General features: G+C 44.3%; 1 protein-coding gene across 10 annotated transcripts in view; it reads right to left on the minus strand.

Annotated features, from left to right (window-relative positions):
* The window catches only part of IQSEC1 (IQ motif and Sec7 domain ArfGEF 1), a 282288-nt gene that overhangs the window by 203141 nt on the left and 52512 nt on the right, over nt 1-26635 (minus strand). For 8 of the 10 annotated variants that reach the window (XM_048315510.1, XM_048315516.1, XM_048315514.1 and 5 more), the window contains exon 2: nt 23047-23076. The exons of the other annotated variants lie outside the window; for them this stretch is intronic. In XM_048315510.1, coding sequence (XP_048171467.1) covers nt 23047-23076 — 30 coding nt within the window. The remainder of the gene's footprint in view (nt 1-23046; nt 23077-26635) is intronic. 10 annotated transcript variants of the gene reach the window in all.

A 26635-nucleotide genomic window follows, 5' to 3' on the forward strand; every position in this document is an offset into this window, starting at 1 on the left:
TGATCCCTGTGGCTTCCAACAGTCTCAGAGCACCTGGAGAATGCCATCTCCACAAAACCTTCACCTTTGCTGCTTTTACAAACAACTTCTCCCAGTCCCATCCTTTACATTCTCAGCTGTACAACAGCAGCTTCCAGGGCTCTTGGGTCATTCTGCACAACCTTCCCTGTGGCTGCATGTGAGACAGGGAAATAATTTGGTTGCAAAGTCTCTCCCTTGCTGGAGTCCTGAAGCCTATTAAAGCTGTGTCTCAGGGAGGGAGAACACGTTCTCTGCGGAATTCCTTGGAACTCAGAGCAGTTTCAATGTTATTCTACTGAAATCTGTATTATAATAAAGGTCAAGCCTCATTTTAATGCCACGAGCATGATAATGTCCACACTGTGCTCCACACACAGCAGGTCACTCATTAACACCCCACCACCCCTCAGCCCTGTGCTAACAAGCCCAGCCTGAAGCATTAAGTACGTCTGAAATAGCTTTTCAAGCAGGCACCCCACACACTGTACATGAAATATCTCAGTGCACAGTGGTTCATTTAAGAAAAAAAATTGCACTAGTGCCACCATTCAGCATCACTGAGTTAATTTTCTGTGGATTTTTTATTAGATATACAGACCATTTTTCGTCCTAACATGAGTAAATGTAAGAAATAGTGCTGCAGCAGCTGAAACCTTAACGCATAAATACAGACTGTTTTCCTTAAATATGTACTTAGGTTGTTTTCTAGACAATTAAACTTCTCAGAGGAAAGTACCAGCTGAAGAGAGCAAACATTTGAATGATATTCAGAGCAAAAAAATGATGACTAACAGAACCGAATGGTGTAATTTCGAGAGCTGTACTTTATAATCATCATTTTGAGCAGAGCAGGGAACAGCGTTACAAACCATGGGGTACAAACATTGCTGCAATCAGCTCCTGCTCCTCCACAGAGATTCTGTAGCCTTGTGTAGTTGGCAAGTTTTTAATTCATTCTGCCCATTTGAAAAAAATAATAAAAAAAAGTAGTTTATTCCTACTGCTATTGCAGGATTTGTAGCCAGGAATGCACCACTCCAAGGGTGGGCAGGCCCTGGCACAGGGTGCCCAGAGCAGCTGTGGCTGCCCCTGGATCCCTGGCAGTGTCCAAGGCCAGGCTGGACATTGGGGCTTGGAGCAGCCTGGGACAGTGGGAGGTGTCCCTGCCCATGACAGGGGTGGCACTGGATGGGCTTTAAGGTCCCTCTCAACCCAAACCATTCCATGGACACTGCCTCCAGCTCCGAGTTCCTGCATCTCTGCCCTGCTCTTTAGCTGGCTTTGGCACAGTCCCCACAGGAGATGAACAACTTCAGTGGTCACCTCTCCTCCTGAACCTCAGCCTGGTGTCAGAACAGACTCCCACAGCTCTGCAGCTGCACAGCAGCCACCACCACCCCGCGGCTCTCCTCTGGGGAACGCTGCCCTGGCTGCTGCCACTCCAACCATCCTCAGAGGGGAAATGCCAGGGGACTTCAGAACGTGCCATGAGACCTGTTCTGAGAGATTCGGCATCTTCAGAGTGAGGTGAGACAGCCCTGAGCAGGATGGAGAACACCCACGAGAGAGGTTTGCTGCACGGGACAGAGCAGCCTGTGAGGAGAGCTCCTGACCTGCCCTTCACTCCAGAACAGCTGGGAAAGGCTGGCTCTCATCCTGGGGGATATCTTTGCCTCAGACACAAACCCTGGAAGGCTGCTGGAGTTTTCCAGTGATGCCAAGTGCTGTTGATGCCATGAAGATTTTTGCCTTTTCTTTTATACCCCTGTTATACCTTTTACAACTTCTGTATTCCCAGTGCTTTTTGCCTACATTCTTGGACTTGTTTGTCAAGCTGAGAGACTCAACATCTCAGAAGCTTTGTAGTTAGGGATCAGTGTGCCTCAGACCCCAAGGTCCTCTCCAGAACATATTCTGTAAACCAAGGTAGAACCATCCAGGGGAAGGTTCCTTGGGGAGGGGGGGCTCACTTGAGCCTCTCATTGGGGAATCTTTGATAGATCTGCTAATTAGTAACGCCTATAATGATATACCCAATGTTGGGGGGGGACTTAGAGAAAGAAGAAGAGAGACACAGAGACACAGGGAAAGACTCGGCGGGGTGCATCTCGATGCCTATGACCTGGACGTGTACACCTAAGGATCCTTAAAATAAATACCACGGTAAAATCCCTTTTCCCCTTCTAACCATGTGTGACTCTTGATTTTAAGACCAGGAAAAGGCATCACTGTGATGCCAAAGCACTGCCTTCTGGGGCTCAGCCCCTTTCCAGAGGCACACTGAGCGGAACAGCCGGAGTACGGCTGCCGGACCTCGGGAGACAGGACTCAGCAACCACACAGCTCAAGGATCATTTCCCCTTCTCAGGGGTCTTTATTGGGGTCTCATTCCAGAGCATCCCCTCCCGATGACCATGGGAACTGACTGCCCAGCCCTGAGTCTGGTATAAACCACTTTGGGAACGTCAAACTCCGATGCCCCGATGGGATTGCACAAAACTGAACAGGAACGGGAGCAATTTGTGGTGCCCAGCTGCAAACTGCAATAACAGCCTTTAAAACATTCCTTCCTTCACCCACCAGGTGAAGAATCCCTCACTCAGGCAAGCAGCAGACTGCTCATTCATAATTTAAGACCTCATTCAGTTTCCAGCAAGTCAATGAGAAATCTCCTACAAACCTTAATGTCAGGTGAATGGTGCCACAGGGCCCAGCTGCTGCTGGGGGCAGCAGGAGCCTGGCAAGGTGAACTGAGCTACACATTTAAAGCAAAAGCAGCAAAAAACCAAAAATTAAACCAAATCATTCTATAGAGCAAGCAGAAAAATTACTTCCAAGGATTATAGTTTCGTGTTTTAAGTGACTGAAGGGGTTTGTATGACATTGCAGGACTTCTGCAGGGGAGCAGTGGCACAGCTGAGTAGGGATGCTCAGTGCAGGGATGCTGCTGGCACAGGACTGAGAATCTCCAGGGAATCTGTCAAAAAGGCAAAGATGCTTTTGCCACCCAGACCACACCAAACTCAACCTCAGCCATCAGGGTTTTGCTGCTTTTTCTAATTAAAAAAAACAAACAACAAAACAAACCCAAAAAAACCCACCCCAAAACAAAAAACCAAGCAACCAACCCAAAAACCACACAAAACCGACCCACCAACAAAGAAAAAAAAAGAGAGCAAAAAGAAAACCTAAGGTAGGAGCTTTTTTATCCCAGTTACAGTAATAATTTGAAGGAGGGGAAGGAGGAAGGAGAGGAACAGAACAATTTCCTGGCACATCAAGTGCCTATTTTCTGCCAAGCAAAAATTCTGCCTTCCCACTGCACTGCCCAGGCACTCAGAGCTGTCCCTGCACTCTCAGATCCTGCCTTGAACTCCAGCATTTGCCTGGACTCAGCCAGTTTGACACACCAGGCTTCCTGCAGAGCAGACAGCTTTGATAACATATTTTAAAGGCTCAAAAAGGAGAAAATGCCACTTATGCCACTTTTCCTTCTCCTTGCTGGGGACACCAGCCCTGTTTTCTCTGGCAGGGACTCTCAGGTACTGGCTTTTAAGGACCACTAAGAGGTTGGAACTTCTATCAAAAGGACCATCTCAGACCCGTCTGTGGAGTAATCTCAGTGTAAGTCCACACCTGCTTGAGCAAATCAGCACTTAGATCCCTCAAATATTTCAACACCTTCTTGGATTTGGGTTTCTCAGAAGCCAAAAGAAATCAAATCCCACAGGAGCACGCCAGCTCTGCCCTCCTCCAGTGTATGTCTCATAAAGCACGAGGGGATGCTTGGCCTAATTCCACTTTTATACCATCCCATCCCACATCTCATTTGCACAAGCTCTCAGCAGTACTTGAAAAATTCCATCAAAGAAAAGGATTCACAGTGTTTCACATATTAATTTGTGTATTAAAGTGGAAGACGAAACCCTTTTTGCCTCATGGCTTGGCTGCAAGCAAGTGAAGTTTATGCCACGCTAGCAATTAACTACTCGTTTCCAAAACGAGCACCAAGTCCTCCCCACCATCTCTCAGCATATTTCCACCTCACAAGTCCAACTGCAGGCACAGATATCTCATCGAGCTCACTTTTCTGATGATACAGTATTTTTAGAGATAAATACCCTTCGAGTAATCAGGGCTGCATTAAATCATCCATCAGCCTCACATCTCCCAAGGATTCCTCAAGTGAACAGCTTCCTCCTTGCAGGAGAGCTCATCCCAGCCAGGATTGGGAACAGGTAAACCAGCTCCTCCAGACCCCAGGAGCTCCTCCAAACCAGACAGAAGCCCACCCAAGTGGTCTCTGGCCACCTCTGCAAGGCCTTGGGGTAAATCCACAATTTGTCTACACAAAGTACTGAATATTTTGCTGTGAATTCAAGGTCACTGCACATCTGAACAGCTCTGTAAAAAGCAGGAGGCAGAGCAGGCCCACCTGGAGAGGTAGAAACCAGCAAACAAGGGAGACACTCGCTGAGGGCAACACCGATTTTCTTGTGCTCCCAGAAAGAAAAGGGAATTTCAGCAGCCAGCAGCCTGTGAACGTACCTGGAAATTGCATCCCCATCAGAAAGAAAACGACTTCTCAGCTTGTATCTTAAATATAGCACAGATTTAGGTGTTGACCACATTTTTTACTGTTATACGCTATGGAAAGATTCCTGCAAATCATATTAGAGGTGTTTACCCAGTTTTTATTGCTTTAAAATATGATTTAAACAAAAGCTACAGAGAAAATTGAAAGGTTATTGGAGACATCTGAGTCTTGAGTATTAGTTTTCTTACACAATTTCTGGCATACTTTCATTTTCTTAATCTTATTGAAAGTACAGTAAACACATTTCAGATAACAGCTTTTCCTATGGAATTACAGCTGTTCCTTCACTTCAAAGATAGGACCTTTAGATATAATTTAAAGCATTATTACTAGCATTCTTTTATTCATAATGAAACTGATAACATTAAGATTTTAAATTTTCTTTCTCCTGTTTACTAGCTGTTCCACATGACTAATAACTTCTATTTTCTACATAAAGCACAGCAACTTTTGGGCTTTTCATGCACAATGCTCAGCTTTAGTATCATGAACATGATTTCTTGGAAAGAAAAATACAATAAATGGTGCTCAAAACCCCTCCCCCAACCCATCAATATTCCCACCACATGAATATTAAAGAAAAAATAACTTTTTGAGACAGATTAGGAATCTTAATGAGTTGACATATAACTATGTTATTCATCCAGTTCTGTGCCTAAAGCACCAAAACCATCTGACCCTCTGATGGCAGGACATCCCACCGAGATCGTTCCCAAATCCCAGCCCACCTCCCATGGCTACAACAGCAATTCCTTCCACTTTGCAGAAAACAGGACAAAGCCATGGGAAAGGGCTGGTACAGCCCGTGTACAAAATGACACTAAAAAGCCACTCCACGTGTTCCAGCATCAGGCTCCCACCATCTACTCAGCATTTCAAAGTGGGAACTGCTCTGTTGTGATGCTTTCAGATGCACTTTCCAAAGCAGCAGATCTGTGTTTTTACCAGCAGGAGCTGTTGCACTGAACCAGGTTCTTCACCAAGGTACAAATACATTTCCCCAAACCCAGTTGTGTAACAGGATACCAACCAGCAGCATCACCAGTCTCACTGACTTAACAGATCTCTGCAGTTCTGAGATGAGAATTAATTATTCACAAACAAGTCCTTGTTAACTAAAGCCATTATTACCCACTTACACTGGAGAGCTGGTGTTTAGTAAGCAGTGTGAGCAGTGCAAATGGAAAATTACCCTGAGATAGCTCAGCTCTGAGAGCTGCTTCCAGAACCAGCCCAGCCCAGCTCCTGGCAGGACACACATTAAGGGAGGTTTTCCCAAACCCATCCCAGTGAGGGCTGCAAAGGCATTTTCACAACAAGGATTTCTCACTCAGTGGAAAATCAGAACGAGCCCTCTCTGTTAAAAATAATTTACAAAGATCTTCAATGCACCTCTGTGCCCTGAGCAACCTGGTCTAGGGAAGGTGTCCCTGTCCGTGGCAGGGGCTGGAATGTGATGAGCTTTGAGGCCACTTCAAACCCAAACCAGTCTGGGACTATGACTCAGGAAACAGTTCCTCAGCAAGAAATGTTTATTTGATGATTTCTGAATGTAAGTGGTTAATACTCATTCTGAATCTCCAATATCTCACGACTGCCAGCTTCAAAATTTGTTGTCATTAACTAGCAACTATCACACAAAGCATGCAGAAAGAGGGACAGGTTCCAGTGTTGGATAACCCCCTTCCCATGGCACAGAGAGCCAGCATTGTTTCATTATTCATCAGAAGGTGCTGAGGAACATGGGCTGTGATACTTGATCAAGCAGCAAGCTTCTAAAAATATTTTCAGTTCTATTTATTGGGAACTTGCTTCTATTTTTTCCTTTGCATAAACCACTCGCATGGCAAGGTGCAACACAAGCCTGCAGCCAGTGTCATAAACACGCCAAGGAAGAAGAAAAAGCTCAGAGCAATCACTTATGTGGCAGAAATGTGGCACAACTTTAATAGGGAAAGGAACTCTTTATCCAAACAAATTCCCTAGGAAAAGAAGAAGGTGAGATTCCCTGCCCTGCCCCATCTGTGCCCACCACAACCCTCACTGATATCCTCCCTTCCCACAACCCATCAGGCCCTGGAAGGCCCATCTCCAGCAAAAGGATGGAATTATGGAATGTAGGATCATGGGATATCCTGGAAAGGACCCACAGGGATCACTGAGTCCAGCTCCTGGCCCTGCACAGGACCCTGCCAAGAACCCCATCACTAATTAGGACATTAGTTCAACACCTGGATAAACTTAAGCCTCAACTTCCTCACAGCAGGGCAAGACAGGCGCTTGATGGCCTGGGCTGAGCCTCTGTGCAAGCAGAACTGTGAGAATGTGAGCTGGCAAGCTGAAAGGGACTGCATTCATTTCTGGAGGTGTTTTAATCGAATCAGGAGTCTGAAGAGTCACCATTGTGTGTTTTGTGACAGCACTTTGGGACGCCAGTTAGTGAAGGCACCCAGCAGAAACTGATTCCCGAGCAGAGGCAGCGCTGAAGGCGTGGAAAAGACGTGAAAAAGAGATGGAGAAGTTGCACCTCCAGCCTTAAGTAGGACTTAAGAAAGAAGTCAAGCAGTGACCAGGAAAGATCTGTTATCTGCCAGCAGCTCTTACAACCCCCTGGGACAGGTTTTTGAAATCCTCAAAGCAGTATTACCACAGTAACTTGAGCCAAGCCAGAGCAGAAGGAGGGCTTACATCGTACTCCAGCTTATTTCTCAAAAAAAATAGAAAACCCAGCACAATGCTGCTGACTAATCATTCTGCTGTACCTCCAAAGCACTCCTGCTTCCCCAAAAACCACCCACAGTCACCCAAGGGAAACTCACAATGAGCAGCCAGGAGTGGTTTTAAACAAGAGTCCTAAAAGTGAGGCGTGACAAAACCTGATTAACAAGAGCACAGGTACTGGGTATTTCTAACAACAAACCATCAGAAAAATCAGAGACCATTTCAAACACAGAGAGGAGCAGTCAGGGCAGGTTTTCAGCCTGGACATGCAAAGGATCCCTCGTAACTAATCACAGAAACAGGGACTGAAAAGGGACAACGAGCCTCCAGCCAAGGTACAGCAAGGGCGAAGAGGCATTTTATAAAATGCTATTACAATTCAGTAATAAATAGACATTATTTTATTATCCAATAGCATAAAACTTATTTAACATAATATATTAAGCATATTTAACCCAGCTAAAGTTGTACACTCCTAGATGTTTATGTGATGATCCCAGGGATTTGTTTTTGAAGAGATTTTCTTAGGGACCTACAAATCCCTTCATTTTTAAGGCTAATGCCACCTCCCTCTTGGCTGCAGACACCCAGATCTGCTTGCATGTGACCATCTGAGCCTCCACAGACACTTGGAAGATGCTTAATTTTTACTTAATGTTTACATCTCATGAGAAATAGGGAAGAGCAAGAATAGAAAGAATAAGATACTTTAAAGAAATAAATTCTGGCTTGGTTTTTAGACAGTTTCTGAAGTTGTTTCCAAGCCAGTTTAAAGCACACGAAGTGGCAGTGAATGAATTCTTGCTGCACAGTGCCTTTTTAAGAGTGAAGAACATCCATTATGAAACTATAAAAAGCAGCAATAGCAAAACTGTGCCATGTTTATCTCGTCACTTGACATATCAAAATACCCACTTAGTGTCAGCATGACACACAAAAGTGTCTACAAAAGCAGGATTTTGCTCTGTGTTAGGAATACTTGCCCTTATTTCAATGGCAAGTCTCACTAATAGCAAAGACTCTTAATTGTGTGCTCTTTTTGAGTGTCTGTGACACTGCAGCCCGTGCTTCCTGTAATGAGAAGAAAGGTGAGATGTGAATGGGATTTAAGTGCAGTTCAGTAAATATTTGGCAACAGGCAGCAATTCCTAGGGAGTGAGGCTGTTAGATGCATTAAACATCATCATTTCACACCACAGTTCCTCCGAGACTGTTTGGTCAGGACTGTCGAGGGACACACTTTGGAAGGGAATTCCTAATGAGCAACTGCATTCCAGCGTTCACATCCATCTGCTTTCATTAACCTTACAAAGGAGATGATTTATTCATCATAAAGATATTAAAATGCACTAAACCTTCTCTTATCTCAAGGTATTTGTCATTGTTTTGTACAGAAAATAGCACTTAGGAGGCTGTTTGAAGTCACCTCACTTCTTTTTAATTACTCTTTGCAGTTAATTGGCTCCTGGGCGGCTTCAGGGGAGAGATTCAAAGGGACTGTGGCTGAACCCGGGCTCTGTGAGGCCCCAGGTCTCACCCCAACAACTGAGAGCTGAAACCCCACTTGCCCTCTCCCCTTCCCTTGGGCTTGGTTACCTCCAGCACCTCCTGCCCCGAGCTGGGTCCCAGCCCCCGGTGCTGCTCACACAGCCCCCCTGTGTCCTCAGGAGTCCCAGGACAAAACTCCTAACAAAATTCCTAGTTAAGATCAGGCAAGATTAGTTAAAACCAAAACTTTGACTCACAGAGTGGTTTGAGTTGGGAGGGACCTTAAAGCTCATTTTGTTCCACCATGGGCAGGGACACCTCCCACTGTCCCAGGCTGCCCCAAGCCCCAGTGTCCAGCCTGGCCTTGGGCACTGCCAGGGATCCAGGGGCAGCCCCAGCTGCTCTGGGCACCCTGTGCCAGGGCCTGCCCACCCTCACAGGAAACAATTCCTCCCCAAAATCCCATCTAAATCTCTCCTCTTTCAGCTTAAAGCCACCCCCCCTTGTCCTAAACATATTCTGTGGTCCTCAGTGTGATGGAGCTGATGTGGAAGTTACCTGAGGTCATCTGGTTATCAATAGCCATCAATGCCAAGTTTATCATTTCCTGCCAATTTGCTTTTTCCTAAACATTTTTCCATCTTCCCACCATGGACACCCTGCACTATTTCACGCTCTACTTACCCCTGTAAGCACAGGCATCTTTCATTATCATGTATATCAAGGTAATAGAATGCTGATATTCTGTGCTATCTCCTTTCCAAATATTAGCCCAGTAAAATTCCTCTTCTGGAGACATAGTTTTAAAATCCTGTTCATTTCATGTGTGCACACACACAAAAAAAATCAGTGTTCACCCTTCCTTCCTAATTCCAAGTATTTTCTGTTTCGCCCAATTAGCTTTTCTGCTTACTACAGCCTCAATTTCATCACTTGGTTAAATTACTGATCAATCAGCTGAATCACAGATATTCTGCAGCACAGGACCCTCCAAAAGGATATTCCCAGTACTCCAGGGCAGAGCAAATCTTCAAGTGATTCCTTAATAGCTTTTTGGATTCAGCTGTGAGTTCAGGGACAGAGAGAAAATAAATTGGAAAGAATATTGCAATTCTTGCCCCGTTGCTGTTCTGGTGGAGGTGTGGAGCAGCTGATCCCTCCCTGCCCTTCACACTGCTCTGCCACCTCTCTTTTGTCCTCAAATTAGCAACCCCACCTTCTCTAACCAACCAAAGCCCAGAGGATATGGAAAAATGTTTCCAGATTATTGGCAATTCTCTAGCTTTGAAGCAATTACACTTGGGAGAAGGGGAGAGGGAAGGCTACAAACACCTATTGTTTCAAAATCACTGTCCTAAAAATCAGCTCCACTCTCCTCTCATAGCCAGTTCATCCCAAGTGCCCAAAGCAATAGGGAGCTTCAAGATACCTTGGTTCTGATAGCAAGAGATTACCCCAACTATGGTGCTAAAGCTTTTTTCTCAATTTAAAAAACCCAGAAGCCAACCTCAAATCAACCCCCAAACAAGGAGCACAGATCTGCCCTAACAGACCTCCAGGGAGAGCCTTCCCCTGACACAGTGCTCCCACACCTCCAGGGAGCCACGGGACCAAAAAAACCCAAATAACACCAAACAACTGCTATTTCCAGCTACTATTGACTCCCTGGGTTAATATTGCTGCTTTTCTACCCTTCCAGTTGTCTCATCTCAAGGTGGTACAAGCCATTTTTAATCCAGACTCATCCTATCACCCTACAGCCCCTGGAACACCAAGCAGGTAATTCCAACTCCATTACTGGTACCCCAAGTTCTTCCTTAAGCTCTTTGCAATAATAAAGACACAGAAAACCAATTTCTTGGGGTGTTTTGGTTTTTTTTTCTTTCCATTTCTACAGCTTTTAGAATCAATACTTTCTCTCAAGGAAAACAGCTGTTAAAAGTGTGAGTGTTGAGCCCTCTCTGCCTGTGGGGTGGTTCTCTTGAACAGAGCATTTCTGAGTGTTTGGCCAATGGTTACTGTCAGTGCTTTTCACATTTGCAAGTGCTTGCATGCAAGACAAAGTGAACAAAGCCCAACAGAAAAATCATTCTGTTTTCAATAGAAATTACTGAATAAGGTGGTACAACAACACTTTAAAGAAATATTCTAAATCTGGAAACCTAAAAATATCTCTCCGCTCTATAAAGGCTCAACCATTCAAACCCTTCTGCTTTTGTTTCCTGGTGTTCCAAAAAGCAAATTCACACCACCTCTCAACACCCCAATTTTCATCTGGATTTTTACCTGCAGTTCACTTAAGACTCACTTAAGTGCACATTAAGTTTTAATGTGAAGGGTGCTATGTGTGCACAGCAACTGAAGCATAATAGCTCTACAACTCCATTTTTTAAACTTGTAGCTCCCCAAAAATGAGCATAAACGACAAGCTTCTGTTTCCTAATGAGAATTATTTACAGCTGTGTGGGATTCATGTGGCTTGGGCAGATGTTTGACCTCCATCAGACAGGCAGGAGTTCATTTGCTTTTTCAGTGCTTCAGGAAAACAAAGATGTTCCAGCCAGAGATCCCACATCACTTGAGGAATTTAGAGAAAGAAGGATGAGTTTACTTGGAAATTGCCCATGGAGGTCAGTGCTGACTGTCCACTGCTTAGTTCTTACATTTAGGAGGGAAGTTCCTGCCCATCACGCTCTGCACTGCTGTTAGGAGAGAGGAGGATGCAGAGCAAGAGCTCAGGGTTTATCTGGTAGGAGTCAGAAATTAAAACTCCTCTTTTGCAGATCTGGTTAAGGGCACTTATTTTCTACTTGCATAATTTTATTCCCTAATATTGCCCACTTGTAGCTGGCACTGAGAACAGACAAGCTTCAGGAATCACATTGTCCTTTCTGAATAAAGAACCAGTAATTAATTTACAAAGTCTTATTGTACCTTTCCACCCTCCTTCCATAGTTAATTATCCACTGCCTAATAGCCTCCTACATCCTTTCAAGGAGTAGATATCAATTTTGCCACTGGCTAAGTGCAAAAAAAAAAATTAAGAAATCATCAGCTTTTATGATTCTCTTCTAATCTACACCTTTAGGATTGACCTGTTCTGGCTAAGAAACAGCGCCAGGATGTTTGGCCTCCAAGTGATAATTAAAAAGCTCATTACTGAACCCCATTAAAGACCTCCATAAGAGCCTCAGCCTGGGAGTGGCTGAGGTGAGTGGTGAGGGAGTGGGAAGGACTCAAAGGCCACACTCGTGTTCCTGTGGGACCACTTCTCTATTTAATTTTTGTAAAGGAGGAAGTTGATCCCACCCAACCTTACAGGATGGGCTGTGGGATTTGGGCGGTTATTTCAGGGTATAGTTTCAATGGTCTAATGTAAATTAGAAGTGGGGTCACTCTTGGAGGGCACAAGGTAAAGAAGGACTCGCTGAGCACGGTCTGAGAAAAGTGTCCAGGGCTCAGAAGCACTAAAGTTTAAACACCACTGGGAAATCTCTGCATTCAAACACTGCCATCCAAGAGGCTGAAGGTGACAAGGACAATCCTGCACCTTGTACATTAGGTCTGTAAGTCTGTCTGTCAACAACCTCTCCAAAATACAGACACAGTGGGGTGAAGAGTAACCCTTGAGCTTTACCTCTGGCTTGTCCAGCCTGCCTTGCTCAGCACATGTTGACACTGCTTCTACTAAAAAATGAATTCAAATAAAAAGGAAAGAAAAATATGTTAAGCTCCCACTCTTTTTGCCTACACAGTTCCACTAACAAACACATACATAGTCTGCATCTGCCGGGGAGCTGAGACAGGAAATGAGAATATTCTTTTCAGTGTGATTAAGATCCATGGAGCAGTATGTACTTAAATGCCTTAGGAATTCTCACAAACTTCTTGGAGCCCTTTCAATACTTAAGTCATTACCTATATTTAACACTAACATAGACCAGGACTGCTTCTCACAGACCAGTTCCAATCTGCATTCAGATATACATACACACACAAAATCAAATGATATTTCCTTCAAATCAGTTTAAAACCTGACTGTTTAACACTCAGCCCTACACAGCACATTTTTTTGTCTCTGAACATCCACATTATTGGAATGTGGTCCTACAAGATCAATGAAGGGTTTGGTCCTCAAAGAGTAGAAACCATGTATTCTATAGAGGAAAAAAGAATGCTACTGTGATTTACCTCAGGATTTTTTTAGGAAAACATATAGTTATTATCAAGCATTTCCTAGGAGGGAACAAGGACAAAAGCCACGATCATGCAAATCCTTGAAAATAATGAAGCAGCAGTGCAGAGGCAGAGGGCAGATCCTGAGTGCACCCAGCCTGGTTTGTGCTATCAACACAGCACACCTTCTTCTGAGCACCCAGACTTCCCAAAATGCATCCAGCATTATTCCCAACGAGACTGCAGAGTGACAAACACATGGAGATGGCACAGGCCTCCCATTAATCCTGGGCAGGCGTTGCAGGGGCTGTATCTCAAGCACAGATCCTTTCCCTACCCTGCAGCACTGAGAAATGCCTCATGTGCTGAGGGGCTGACAGATCAGGCTTTACAGAGAACGGAGGGACATGAAACGAGGCTCTTCTCCAGCAAGGGCAAGCAGAGGCAGAGGGATGCTGGTCACAGTGGGGCTGGAGCTGCATCCAAAACACTCAGCCCTTCACACGATGGACTGAGCTGAGAGCAGGTCCCTCCCTGGCACCGCATGGCCCCACAGGGAACAACAGCCAGTGCCGCCCCGGGGACAGAGCCGCCCCGGGGACAGAGCCGCCCCGGGGACAGAGCCGCCCCGGGGACAGAGCCGCCCCGGGGACAGAGCCGCCCCGGGGACAGAGCCGCCCCGGGGACAGAGCCGCCCCGGGGACAGAGCCGCCCCGGGGACAGAGCCGCCCCGGGGACAGAGCCGCCCCGGGGACAGAGCCGCCCCGGGGACAGAGCCGCCCCGGGGACAGAGCCGCCCCAGGGAGTCACTCTCAGAAACCCTTCCAGTCACGATCTGGACATAGTGGCAGAGGCCTGAGGTTTTAGGAGTAACTCAATGGCAAACCAGGGCACAGGACACCTTGGATACCCTTGAAATGATCCCTCGACTTTTTTCTTCTACAGTGTAATGCAGAAAAAATTGTGGTTTCTGAAATCACAGCAACAGCTTAACCCCTCCAGACCTCCTTGCTTTAACCGGTTCATGAACACATCCAAGAAACACTCCTCTAGCTCCACAGAAATAGGATTTTCACAGAATTCCAGAATGGGATGAGCTGGAAGGGACCTTAAATCCCATCCAGCCCCACCCCCTGCCATGGGCAGGGACACCTTCCACTGTCCCAGGCTGCTCAAAGCCCCGTCCAGCCTGGCCTTGGGCACTGCCAGGGATCCAGGAGCAGCCACGGTTTCTCTGTGGCCTCCCCATGCTCAGAGGGAACAATTCCTTCCCAATATCCCACCTACCCCTGCCCTCTGGCAGTTATTACAGTTATTATATGAAGCAATTTAGGCTGGTAGTGAAGCCAGAATTACAGAAGTGTTCAGTCTCTCAGCCTTAAATTTCGGAGTCCATTTCATATTCAGTCAAAAAACTTGGGCAGAGCATTCCTTGTTTTTCCAAACAGAATGCAATAACAGAAAAAGCTGGCAACTGGCTCATGGGTGACTCAGGGATATTTACAAACTCCATCAAGCAACCATGAGCATCTTCAGCTGGTTTGTTCAGCTCCCTCAGATTTCTTTATTCATTAAGGAAAATAAATAAGTAGCTACAACCAAAGACCAAGTGGCTCCCAGCTGTTGGTCCATTCAGCAGCTCTGCTTTTGGTTGGAATAAGCTCCTTCCATGTGAACCTCACCATGCTGAGCCCTAGAGAGCAAAGGAACTCCTTCCTAAGAGAGTCCAAGAAAGCCAGCAGGAGTTAAGTCAATTATTTCTTGCGAATCTGGATTTGGAGAAGTGACTTTTGCTTTGACTTTCAAATAAAGGTGAGTCTCAAAAAGAGATTGCTTTAGACTATAGAGGGAGATCAGATTTAAGTGCTCTTTGCCTGGTTCCTCTTCAGCCTCCCAAAGCAATCCACACAGTATTTCCGTCCCCTATAATGTGCCCATCCCTCAGTGATGACACCTTTTTCCAGATACTCCTCTGGGTTTCTCCGAGGTCTGTAACCCAGGCATTGATTGGTTCTGAGACCCAAATCCAGCAGTGCCACTAACTCACAGTTATTTGTGGGAGTGCAGCACGGTTTAGAGGCACAGGATTACAAATTGCATTGCAGTCCACAGCCACAGGTCTTGAAAGACAAAAGCTTATTTACAACTGATGAAGTGGAAATCAAAGCAAGGCTCAAACACCCTCCTGTCATTGCCTGGGCGCTGTGTGGCTGTGCCTCTGAAAGGCTGCTGTCCCCTTTGCAGTGGCACACGTTGGGCAGGAGGTGATTTACCAGCAGCGCTTTTCAAAGCGGCTCCTTTCAAAACCAAAGGCAGCAGAAATAGATAATGACAAAAAATCAAGAGCTGTGACATCCCAGGCAAGCCAGGCTTATCTCAGTGCACTCTGAGCATATAATAAATGACAATGGGTGAGCTGCAGTCCTCGTCTTCATTGCAGAGTGGAAACTTCCCTCAATTTATGCATCAAAGCAGAAGGGTTATGAGAGGGCCAGCGGCTGAAATGAATTCTTGCTGGATTTCTGATATTTGCTTGAGCACAAAGGGACAGTTTTTACCCAAAACAGAATAATGGTAAGTCATCTTAATTCATGCACACGATGGGTTTGCAGAATCCAGAAAGGAAGGATGTGATTGATCTGAGTTCAAGGTTCATTCTAACAAGCAGTACACTCCAATCTTTACCACTTCTACACTTTTAAACATCAAATCTACTTTGACTGTACAATAAACAAAAATAAGTGAAGAAACTGAAAGCCTGAGGATACCCAGAGAACATTTGCTAACTGTGCTCTTGGCACACTTCAAACCATGGCTCTTGAGTACGTGATCCATCATTACTGCACCACACACAGGGCAGGTTAAATAAAACTTGACTAGGAACAAGTCAGTTCCTACTTATCTTCCACGCACTTCCTACTTGTTGTGTGGTAAATGTACATAATATTTCGTGCAGCTCTATTAATTTTAGCTCCAATCTCTATTTTTGTGTACAGATACTGCTTCTTGCATTAAAATTCAAAGGAGGAAGTCTTATTCCCCCTGTACAGTTAATTATTATAAATAAATTACAGGGGTATCCCAAGTAATGTGTTTGATTTAATCAACGTAAAGTTAATGAGGCCAAATTGATGCAGAAGTTAGGCAAGACTAAGCTGACAGGGATTTAAAGATCTGTTCAGCTCCTGAGACTGCAGAATCAATATAGGATTTGAGCAGTGAGGGCATCCATTAAGGTGACAAGGGAAACACTTCACTTTCTGCTCCTCTCCTCGAGAGAAGACAGCTCATGGTGGGCAAAGCAGGGAGGCACTAAATGTTACAGCTTCCACTCGGGAAGTTTTACCAAAAAACTCACAGTTTACAGCCTTCACTGAGCTTCAATAGCCAGGATTCTGCAGCAAAGCCTTTCTTTTACTGCCCCTTTGTTCGTCTTTGAGAAGAGGCAAAATCTACAGCTTCACTTAAAAACCCAGTTACGACATAATTTGAAATCAATACAATATTTGGCTGCTACAGTCACAAATACAAATGAAGCTTTAGTCTTGACTCCAAGTATTTATAATGCATATTTGTGGCCACCTGAAGTTTTCCTTTTGTCTTTATGTTTTTTATGAACACATTCTGTTCTCAGCTTCCCCAACACACAGTTTGCTCACTTCATCTTCCATTTACAGACAATTGCACTTACTGGAACACTTCCAAAAGCATCATTGAAACTGCTCAGGTAAGGAACCAGATACCTGAATTATGGTCAATTCCTAATCCAAGGATCTTTCATGAGTTACATGGAGGCATAAAACTACCAAAGATAGAGATTAGAAAAGCAAAAAATAAACAAGGGCCTTGAAAGTTATCAGATGGTTTTCACAGATCTGGTTTTTGCTGCATATTTTCCTGTTGGATGGAATTAATCTAACCATGACCACCTACATAAAACAATGAGAGCAGGAAGAAAAGCTGGGGAACTTCTGCCTTTTATTTAAGTTGTCAGTGTGCACAGTACTACAGGAAAATTGCTTTAGCTTCAAGTCCTATCTATAAATGTCTCATATATTAATTCTTTTCAAATAAACAAATTATTTGCAAGGAAGCAGCGACTTCTTTTTTTTCGCCAGTGCATAGAGGCAACTCCTCAACAAAAGTGCCTGTCTTCTACTCATGATCCCAGCAGTTTGCACATGGATTTCCAATAGCTGGTGCAGACTATTTTCAATGTTCTGCAGAGAAAATTGTGCTGGTTAATTCTGTTCCTGAAGTCAGGTTTTATTCCTGTCCTCACAGGGCTCTGTGAATAACACTGCACCTCCATTACAAATAAATAAATAGAATAACTATTTTAAATCCAGAACAACTTCAGACCATGCCTGCCCCTCTCTGCCACAGCTGCAGTAGGAATGGAGTTGGACTATGAGATCCTTGTGGGTCCCTTCCACCCCAGGATATTCTGGGATTCCAAGCGGCTCTGTCAGACTCGCTGGGTCTCAGTTCTGTTTTCCAGGACTGGGACCCCTCAGGCAGCTGCAGATGGCTGAAGGAGGGGAGAAATGCACACTTCTCTTGCCCACAGCACAGACCAGGGGAAAAGCCCTTGAAGAACATTACAGAGCACACAAAGTATAAAACACCTCACATTTTCCCTTTCTTTATACTCTCATTCCATTCCTGAGATACACCCAGCTTTTCCTGTGAATTCTAATAGGAAAGGACAAAAGGAACCCAAAGAGAATGGCAAAATAATGAAGGAAACTCAAACTACTTTATATATTCAAAAGAGCAATCCTCTGGCACTGCAAGCCCTCGGCTCCCTGAATTGAGCTGTGCACACATGTTGCTCATTAAACAGCCTTATCTCACAGATAACCAGCAGCACCAGAGCAGCTCCTCCAAGGGCTGGGTATAAAAATGAGCTGCACTGAATTAATGTGAAACCACTTACAAAGCTTTGTCTTTCTGAGATTGCAAATTCAACAACTGCCGGCCTGCCGAGAGAATTCTATGGAGCACAATCAGCACTCAGATCCATAAATTACAGCTGTCTATTTCCAGTGGAAATAATTTTGGGCAAAACGTTTGCACATGCTGCTTTACCCACCTGGATGGCATCCAAGATTTAGCAGGACTTGATTCTACTTTTCAATAGGAAAACCAGAAGTGCAGCAATTCGGAAGTGGAACTATTAATGTAACGCATTGCCTGATGCAAAAACTTCATCTGCTTACAAACAGACACCTACCTGCATTTACACAACTCCTGCAAATAAAAATCCATCCCCTTTTCCCTTTAATTCACCTATTCACAGTGCTACTGGGCTTCCTTGAGGATTGAGTCTAAGGGAAGGGAATTAAGGGGGGAAAGCAGTTTGAGTTCATGCAGGACATTTTTGTACAAAACACTGATGGGTGTTATGGCTGTGACAGAATCATTTGCAGCACCTGAAGCTGAAGTAATGAAACATCATGATAGGCCTGAAGAATCTCAGTAAGAAATCCGGAAAAATAAAAATCCACATGAAGCACGGAATTATGGGCACCTTTTGAAGGCCATCAAACCACAAACTCATCCCTCCTGCTCACTGGCACATGCAGCTACACATTAGATTTGGAGAAAATAATCACATCCCCAAAGTGTTGTTAAAGCACACAGTTAAATGCAGCTTGAGTCCCACAGGCAAGACACTAGGACTGAAATTTAAAAATCTGGTGGGCTCTATGTTTTTACAATTTTGGGGGGGGGGGGGGGGGGGGGGAAGTATTAACATCACAAATGTATCACCACTGTTAAAGATGACATAGAAGCAGTTGTGACAATTTGATGAACGTATCACTGTCCTTTCATTCTGAAATTCAGATTAAAGCTGCACCATTTGAAAGCCACTGGCAGCTCCACAGCCATCTCAGCTACCAGAAGCTGTTCCCATATGTTTTATTCCTGTTAGCAGCAATAAAACTAATTTAAAATAACATCATGTGACTCATCAGATTCCACTCTACTGGAGAGGGTCAGCCTGACATTTATGTAAAAATCTATTGGAGGAAAATTTTGGGGGTTTTAAAATTACTAACAAGTGACAATTTTGCACATTTTAAGGACTGGTTATAAAACTGTAGCAGAGTCATTATGGAATGATTAAAACCAGCCAGAAAAGGCCATCTTTACATACAGTCACTGAGTCACTTAGATGACACAGCAATACATTCCAACTTGAAAATTAGTTTTACAAGTCCCTCTGTGTTTAATTGCCCAGCCCTGCACTTTGCAGGTTCTCAAGAGGAGGCTGAGTCACAAAGGTCAAGCAGATTTTCCTGGAATAAAAGAAAACAAAAAGGTCCCAAAACTTTGCTTCCTGCTGGACTTTCTCTGCTGCTGCATCCCTGCAGTTTGTCAGGGTCTGTTTCACAGCCAGCCCTCCCACTCCACCCAGCACCAAGTGAGGCTGATATTTTACAATTCTCTCCTGCTCTAAAGTAAATTAGACAATTACTTTTCCACTTAATCTAATGTGCACCTTCACAAGAAATCAGCCTTTCTGTGTGATCCTCAACAGACACAACTCCCCACATCCTCCATCTATTACAGACTGGGAAAAATCACTCTCTGCTTTTAGTTCATGTTGTCCCCATAATTTGTACTTCAGCTGCCCTCTTTTTTTCTGCTTCTTTTAAAATTAACCTTCAGCCTCTTCACTCTTTCTGGGCCTATTTCATAGCTATTCCTAGGACACCACACCTTTTTGGCAATAGCCTTGGCACTTCTCAGCTCAGGAACCATGAAAGCCTCTCCTTTTATGCAGTTTTGTTGCAGCTTCCCTCGTTTTGTACCTTATTTCTCTTTTAAAAGCACACAGCTAGGAAGGAACAACTGGAAAGAAACAAAAACCCCTAAAGGTGTTGTTTCTGGGCAGGTTTCAGAGGTTTGCTCATCAGAGCTGCTCCCTGAACCCCTCTGCCCCTCACACACTGCTCCAATCCTCCAGCCTGGTGATCTCTAAACACACAAGGTCTGCAGAGGGAAAAGGAACACCTACTACCAAACCTTGAGACAATCTTTGCAAACTTTGAGAGGATGTACTGCACAGACATCTTCATCTTGGCTGTCACATCACACCACCAAATATCAAAATGCCTTGTAAAACAAATTGCATTTTCTCCTGAAAGCATGTGAACAAAGACAGTTAATTAAAGCAGCCCATCACACTGACAGCTCCACACTGCACGTGTGCATTGCACCTCAGAATGCAAGGTGTTCAAAGTGATCCACCCAAGTGAACAGATGTAACAAACACCTCAGCTTGGAAATGACATTCACCAAAGGGAAACCAAAGCAAGTCTATTACAGGACAACTGTATTTAAGCAGAAAGAATTTTAAGGGCTTGTACAAGGGGATAATTCAAGACTTTTTGTCACCATGAAAAAGACAAGTTAAAGAAATAAAGCCAAGCTGATTTTTGATTGTTTTCGTCTATTATTTGGAATCATATTGCTTTGCTGTGTCAGCCTTGTCTCTGCACAGATTCTGTGTTTTCTGCATTTCACAACACTTTAAAACATCTTGTGGATGCAATTTCCTCATTACAAGCAGCTATAAAGCTCCGAAAACAAATCCACTGGGGCAATATCCTTTGCAACTGAGCAAGAGTGTAAAATTCCAGGGCATCACTTGTACTGGATATTCCAGTCCAGCATGAAAAACACCAGCTATTCCAAACCAATCTCTTGGTCAGGAGTCTGATTACACCCACCCAGCTGGGAGAGACCAACATCTCTGGCTGCATCTCACTTTATTTGGAGTGATCCTTTTATCTTCAGTGTCAGTGGTTGAGAGTCAGTCAATCCTAACCAATACTTTCATTTACTGACCACAAACACAAGCCCTTCTGATTTCATTCCACATGGTGTCTGTCCAGTTACTCTGAGACAGGACCTTTTATCCCTGGTTTCTCACCTGCTCGTGGCTCCTTGCTCCCCTTGATTTCATGGGACCATTTGGCAAGTCAGCATTTGGATCTGCTGCTACTTTGCTGGTATCTCAGGGAGCAGGAACCACCATCTCTTCAGAGATTAAGCACTATTCCCCAGACTGCCCCAATCACTTCATTTGAGATAATTACATTTCATCTTCATTTGCCAGAAAGAAAGGAAAACAGTGGGAAGCAAATTAACCACAACATAAAGATGCTGCCTAAACATCAATAGACCTCAGGGAGCTTTTACCCAAGACAAGACCAATGCTGACCAGGATGTTGTGCAGGCAGAAACACAAAAGCACATCCTCAGTGACATTTCACCTTGGAGAAAACGCAGTTTAAGAGGGAGGATAGGAGAGTTACACTGAAAAAGCACTTCAGGAGTGTGGCTCTGCCTCCTGCTTGCACTGCCTGCTGCTGCATCAGCCTGGTTGAAATCAGGCTGTCAGAGAAGTCTGGAGCTGTCCTGGAGTAGCTCAAGCTCACACCGAATAACAGAATTAATTCACTGAACAGCCTCAAACCACAGGATGGTATCAGCACCCCAGGGCTCACCCTGACTGCCCACAGGTCTCTGTGGGAACACAGGGTGCTGATTCCCACCACCACAACCCAGCCAGGGCTGGGGTGCCATCAGGGGTTGGTTTTCAGGCAGCACTGCACCAGAGCTGGAGTGAGCAGCTTTCAGCTGTGCCTGTGTTCTGCTTAAACCCCCCCAACACGCTCTCCAAGAGCCCCACTCTTACCAGGTGATGCCACACACACACATCCATGGGAGCAGCCAAATCCCACATGGGGCTCAGGGACAAACAAGAGTGGCCACTGAGGCTGAAACGTGACCACACTGCTGTAAATCCACATGCCAGGGCCAGCATTTTCAGTTTGCAACAGCTGACCAGCATTAGTCCTTCCACAGCTTGCCAGCACATTGGCACCTCTGCTGGGAGCTAAAAACCCAAGGAATAAACATAGTGATGCCCACAGGCATCCTACTACAGCCTCGGGATTTGATCCAGTTCAGCTGCTGTGCATTAAACAGATTCCCAACTCGTCCTCACAGCCTTGAGCTCGGGTCCACACCAGAGTGATCTTGAACTCTGTCATAAGAAGAAAAGCATTTCAGAGGATCCTTAATCCCTTCCTACAGACTTCTGGTTCTCTGATACCTGACTGTTCTGCAACTCACCTGTTCTTGGGGCTAGTCTGCACACCTGTGGGCAAGAACTGGATTTTAATTCTGCAAGGGAAGGTCCGGCCTTTGCTTTGGGGTTTTACAGTAAATAAACACAATGCCTTAAGATGCGACATCCTGACAGCCCCCAAAACAAACTGCAGGGTATCATGGTGAAGCCACAGTCAATATTATGAACCTTATTATCACTGATCAATAATCACACTGCTGGAGAACCAAGGCATCTGCTTAATGGCAATGCTCTAATGAATATGGAACACTTTCGGATTCAAGGATGGAATTTTCACATCTCAGTCCTGTTGAGAGCACTTTTACAAGCTCTACAAGTTCGACTCAGTTTGCAGAGAGGTAGGAATAAAAACCACCCCTGAGGTAACAAGTATAAAACACCAAGGGAGTAAGCTGGAAGTAAAGTGTCCGATAATTACATGAAATTCTGCACATTATCTGAACCTTCCAAGTGTATAATGAGCATTGCAATAATGAGTCAATGAAGGCTCTCCCTGTCACGTGAAAAAGAGGACTGCTAAGAAAGCCAGAAGAAGTCCATGGACTTCCCCCCAACACAGATGCTGCCCCAAAACTGGCAGGCAGCTGGTTCTCAGCTTCCCCAGTGCACTGGGCAGCCGTGAACTTTGATTGGGAGCACCAGGAACTAACCACAAATCCTTTGTAATGATCCAAAGTAATCCCTCACTCTTAAACCACACTGGAGATAGAATCATCAGTAACTTATCCAAGGCAGAAGATCCTTTACTCAAAACACCAATGGCATGCTAAGCACAACCAATAATGCCCGCATTTAAAAAAACCCTCTATTTCTATGTAATGCTTTTAAACAAAGAATTTTCTTAGAACAAAGACATCAGATGATGTACACATACCTCAGGCTTCTTGAGCTGTCCCCTTCAGACCTGTAAAGTAATACACAAATACTTAGGACACAGTTGTTTCCAGCATTTATAATTCAAAAGCCATTCTCTCCCTCTGTACTTCAGTGAGTGTCTCCAGGGCCTGTTGGACTTTTTCTGCTAATAAGACATTTAGAAAAGAAACACGTCTACTTAGGCTGTGAGGAAATCTATTAGAAGCTAAAACCCAGTTAACAGCTGAGGTCAATAATTGCAATATTAAAACACGTGACACCCTCTGAACCCTCAGTATAGATTTTCCTCGAACATGCTCAGAGATTTCTGTTCCATCCTTACAAGTGGAAAGCAACACTCTGGCACTATTCTAGTAGCAGATTAGTTTGTACATTTTAATTTTTTTCTTCACCTCTTCTTCACTCTTTAGCTGAAAAGGTCACAGGCAAATAGGTCTGGAATCCAATGCCCAGCCTTATCAGGCACTACTCAGAAAGGGCCAAGGTTGGCAAATAAAGGTAATTTAAAATATTTTAAACCTCGAGCTTGTCTGAATTTCATAAATGTGCAAGAAAGAGGGATAATATATAATAAGTTACCCAAGCTCCTGAGGGGCAGTTTTTCCTCGGGTGAGATAATTTCATCAATCAAACTTGGAACAAAACCTCCCCTCTTTCTCCAATATTCTTTAAGCAAAGAAACTTAATTCAGGATCATTCACACTGAAAAGGATTCATCTCTGAGGAGAAACGGGAACATAATATTCCATTTTCATGACCAAACAAAAATCCAGAAGCAAACATACATCCACTTGCCCAGTTCCTTTCCTCCCTCACTCCCAAAGCTGCCTCCTCAAAGACAAGGGGAGTTCTTCAGGAACCAAAGAACAGATCCAAACACAGTTTTTTAACAGGCACAGCAGCTTCCAAGCAGTTTTCTCAACACAGAAGTCCTGTGAAGATGAGCTCACCCCTGCACCCCCAAGAGAATGAAAAAATTAATGAATCCAGTGCTTAATTAAGCGACTCCTTCCCACACTCAGATCTCAGCAAATTCTGTCTGGCAGAACACACACCTGAAAAGATGTCCATGTAATTGCTTGTGCTTTCAAGTTTTCAAACACAGGAGAAAACTGCTTTGTAGTGTCTTAATTTCCTGCCTTTCCTCTGGACTGGAATAACAAACTCATCCAACACGGAAAACATCTCCAAGTGCTCAAAGCATTCCCATGTCCCTGGAAGCAGCACCAGCCATCCCAAGCCACTGCTCCAGCAGCACATTTTCCCTCTCATTAGAATTCAAGAAGTATTTTCAGTGAGGTGAGGTGAGGGTGATCTCCAGCTGATCACCTCCCAGCCCAGCAGCAAACAGACAAAGGGGGCCCACCCACCACCTCCTCTTTATTTTCAGGATTCCCAGAAAAGCTGGAAAATTTCACAACTCTGCTAAATTTGCATTTTCAAGGCTAAAGATTTACTCGAGTAAATTCTAAAGAGTTGTTCAGGGCTGGTCAATTTTGCTCAGGGAACGAGTAATTGATGAGCAGGGCTGAATGAACACAACGCTGAAAGAACCCCCTACGTGTGGTTTGAAATAAAGCATTCGATTTTCTTTGAGCATTCTTTAAAAGGCAGGATTGGGGATCAATATTTAATGTTTCTGCTCACACGGGAAGCATGCGCTGGGCTCCGCGTTAATTCTTTTTCCTTTTGCCCCAGACAAAAGAAATGATACAGGCACTGCTGAGACAAGGAGAAAGGTGAAAAGACTTCTGGCAGTATCTTGCATTATTTATTTCAAGGTAGACCTTAAAGGAGAAAAAAAAAAGCCCACAATGTATAGAATATCTTCTGTGCTGTAGTACTTGGAACAGCATAGATTCCATTTAGATATCTGAGTTGTATCAGTGATGAGATAAATGTCAGGCAACGTTCTCCAGGATTTCTCCTCTCAGCCCTGGATGGTTTCCAAGATTTCATTTTGAGTAGAATATTACAGTATTATTACACTCCTATTGAAGTACAAGTTTGTCTTCTTCCTGACCCCAGGAATTTCATTCTCAGTAGGAAACACGATAAAACACATCCTTTTTGAGATGGTTATAGCCAAGAGAAGCAGAAATTATTTTCCTACCAGTAGTAATTACTGTAATTTCATTGCAAGCAGAGGCCAGGAGGAACAGATACCATCATAACAAACCCTGAACCAAAAACCAAATGTAAAGAAAAACAAAAAGCCCCGTACTTGAAAGGCTACAAACCAAAGTGACCATTAAAATCTGGAATGATTTTTGAGTTTAAGTACTGCCATCACTCCCTGTCAGTCCATATCCAAAACATGGATATTTCAGAAAACAGCTCCGCTCACGCTACCAAAATGATTTATCTTTGTCACCACCATCTTCCTATAAATACCCCATGCAGGAGAACAACAAACCAACTATCTTGGCTTCCAGTTGCTGACTTGGTTGGCAGTTTTCCAACAAACCATCCTTGGTGGGAGGTGTCAGCTCCTACAAATTGGAAGCCATTTATAGGAATAACACAATTTCGAAGAAAATGTTGAGAAAAGCACGAGATGGAAAAGCCCTTCAGATTGGGAATGTGAGAGCTTCCCATTCCCAGGTCTCTGCTCACTGAGGTGACAGCAGGACCTCAAATCCCAGCAGCAGCAGAGCTCCTTCAGTGGCTTTTCCTCATTCCAAAGATTTTTGCAAGCCTCTGGCTCACAGAGGCCAGCAGGAAATGTTCAATTCTCAATACTCCCCCAAGAGCCATAATAAACAAGCTGGAAGTCTGGTGGCATCTGATTTGTTGTTCACACCTAAAGCTGCACTTAGAAGTGGAACAGCACAAGGTAAAGCTGCTTCCAAAGGCAGCTTCAGGACCAGCTTTCCTCTTGCTTGTTAAGGTAATCATTTTCCAAATAAAGCACTGCACAGGACCATCAAGGAGTATGATACAGACTGAGACACACAACTACCCCTGCAACAATTCCTAGCTGAGCAGATACTTTATTTGGGCAGTGGGTTATGGCAATGTCTTACAAAATTATACAGCAAGTAGTTTTAACAGTTTTTAAAATTGTTTGTCTAGGATTCATGTTTGGGAGTGCAAAATGTGGTACAAAACCAGCCAAAAGCAGAACTGAAACCCTTCTGTAAGAACCCACAAGTGGACAGGGCTTTAAATAGTTCACAGAGCCACCCCTGTGGTAGGAATCCCACTCAGATCTCACCTCCTTAGAGCTGTCACTTCCATCAGAATAAAAAGAACTGGGGAAAAGCCAAGGTTTCTAACAGCATGTCAAACATCCACTGAATAACCAGGCTCCATCTTCTCACAAGCCACAAGAACTGATGTCATTGTAGGAGACTCTAAGGTAGAGTGTACAGTAACCACGTATTAAAGAGCATTCCAATTGCATTTTTCACAAAAGGGAAAGACTGAACCCAATCTGTACACAGCAATCCAAGGATCAATGCATTTGACTAAGCCTTGCTTTGAGCACAGAACGTGCCTCAAAAGCCAAACTGCACCAGCACAGGTTGTTCTTCTGTAGTGTATTAAATCTCTCAGCATCTGTAATGCAGAGGAACAGACTACCT

This window comes from Corvus hawaiiensis, chromosome 11 (genome assembly GCF_020740725.1).
Source record: "Corvus hawaiiensis isolate bCorHaw1 chromosome 11, bCorHaw1.pri.cur, whole genome shotgun sequence".
NCBI lineage: Eukaryota > Metazoa > Chordata > Aves > Passeriformes > Corvidae > Corvus > Corvus hawaiiensis.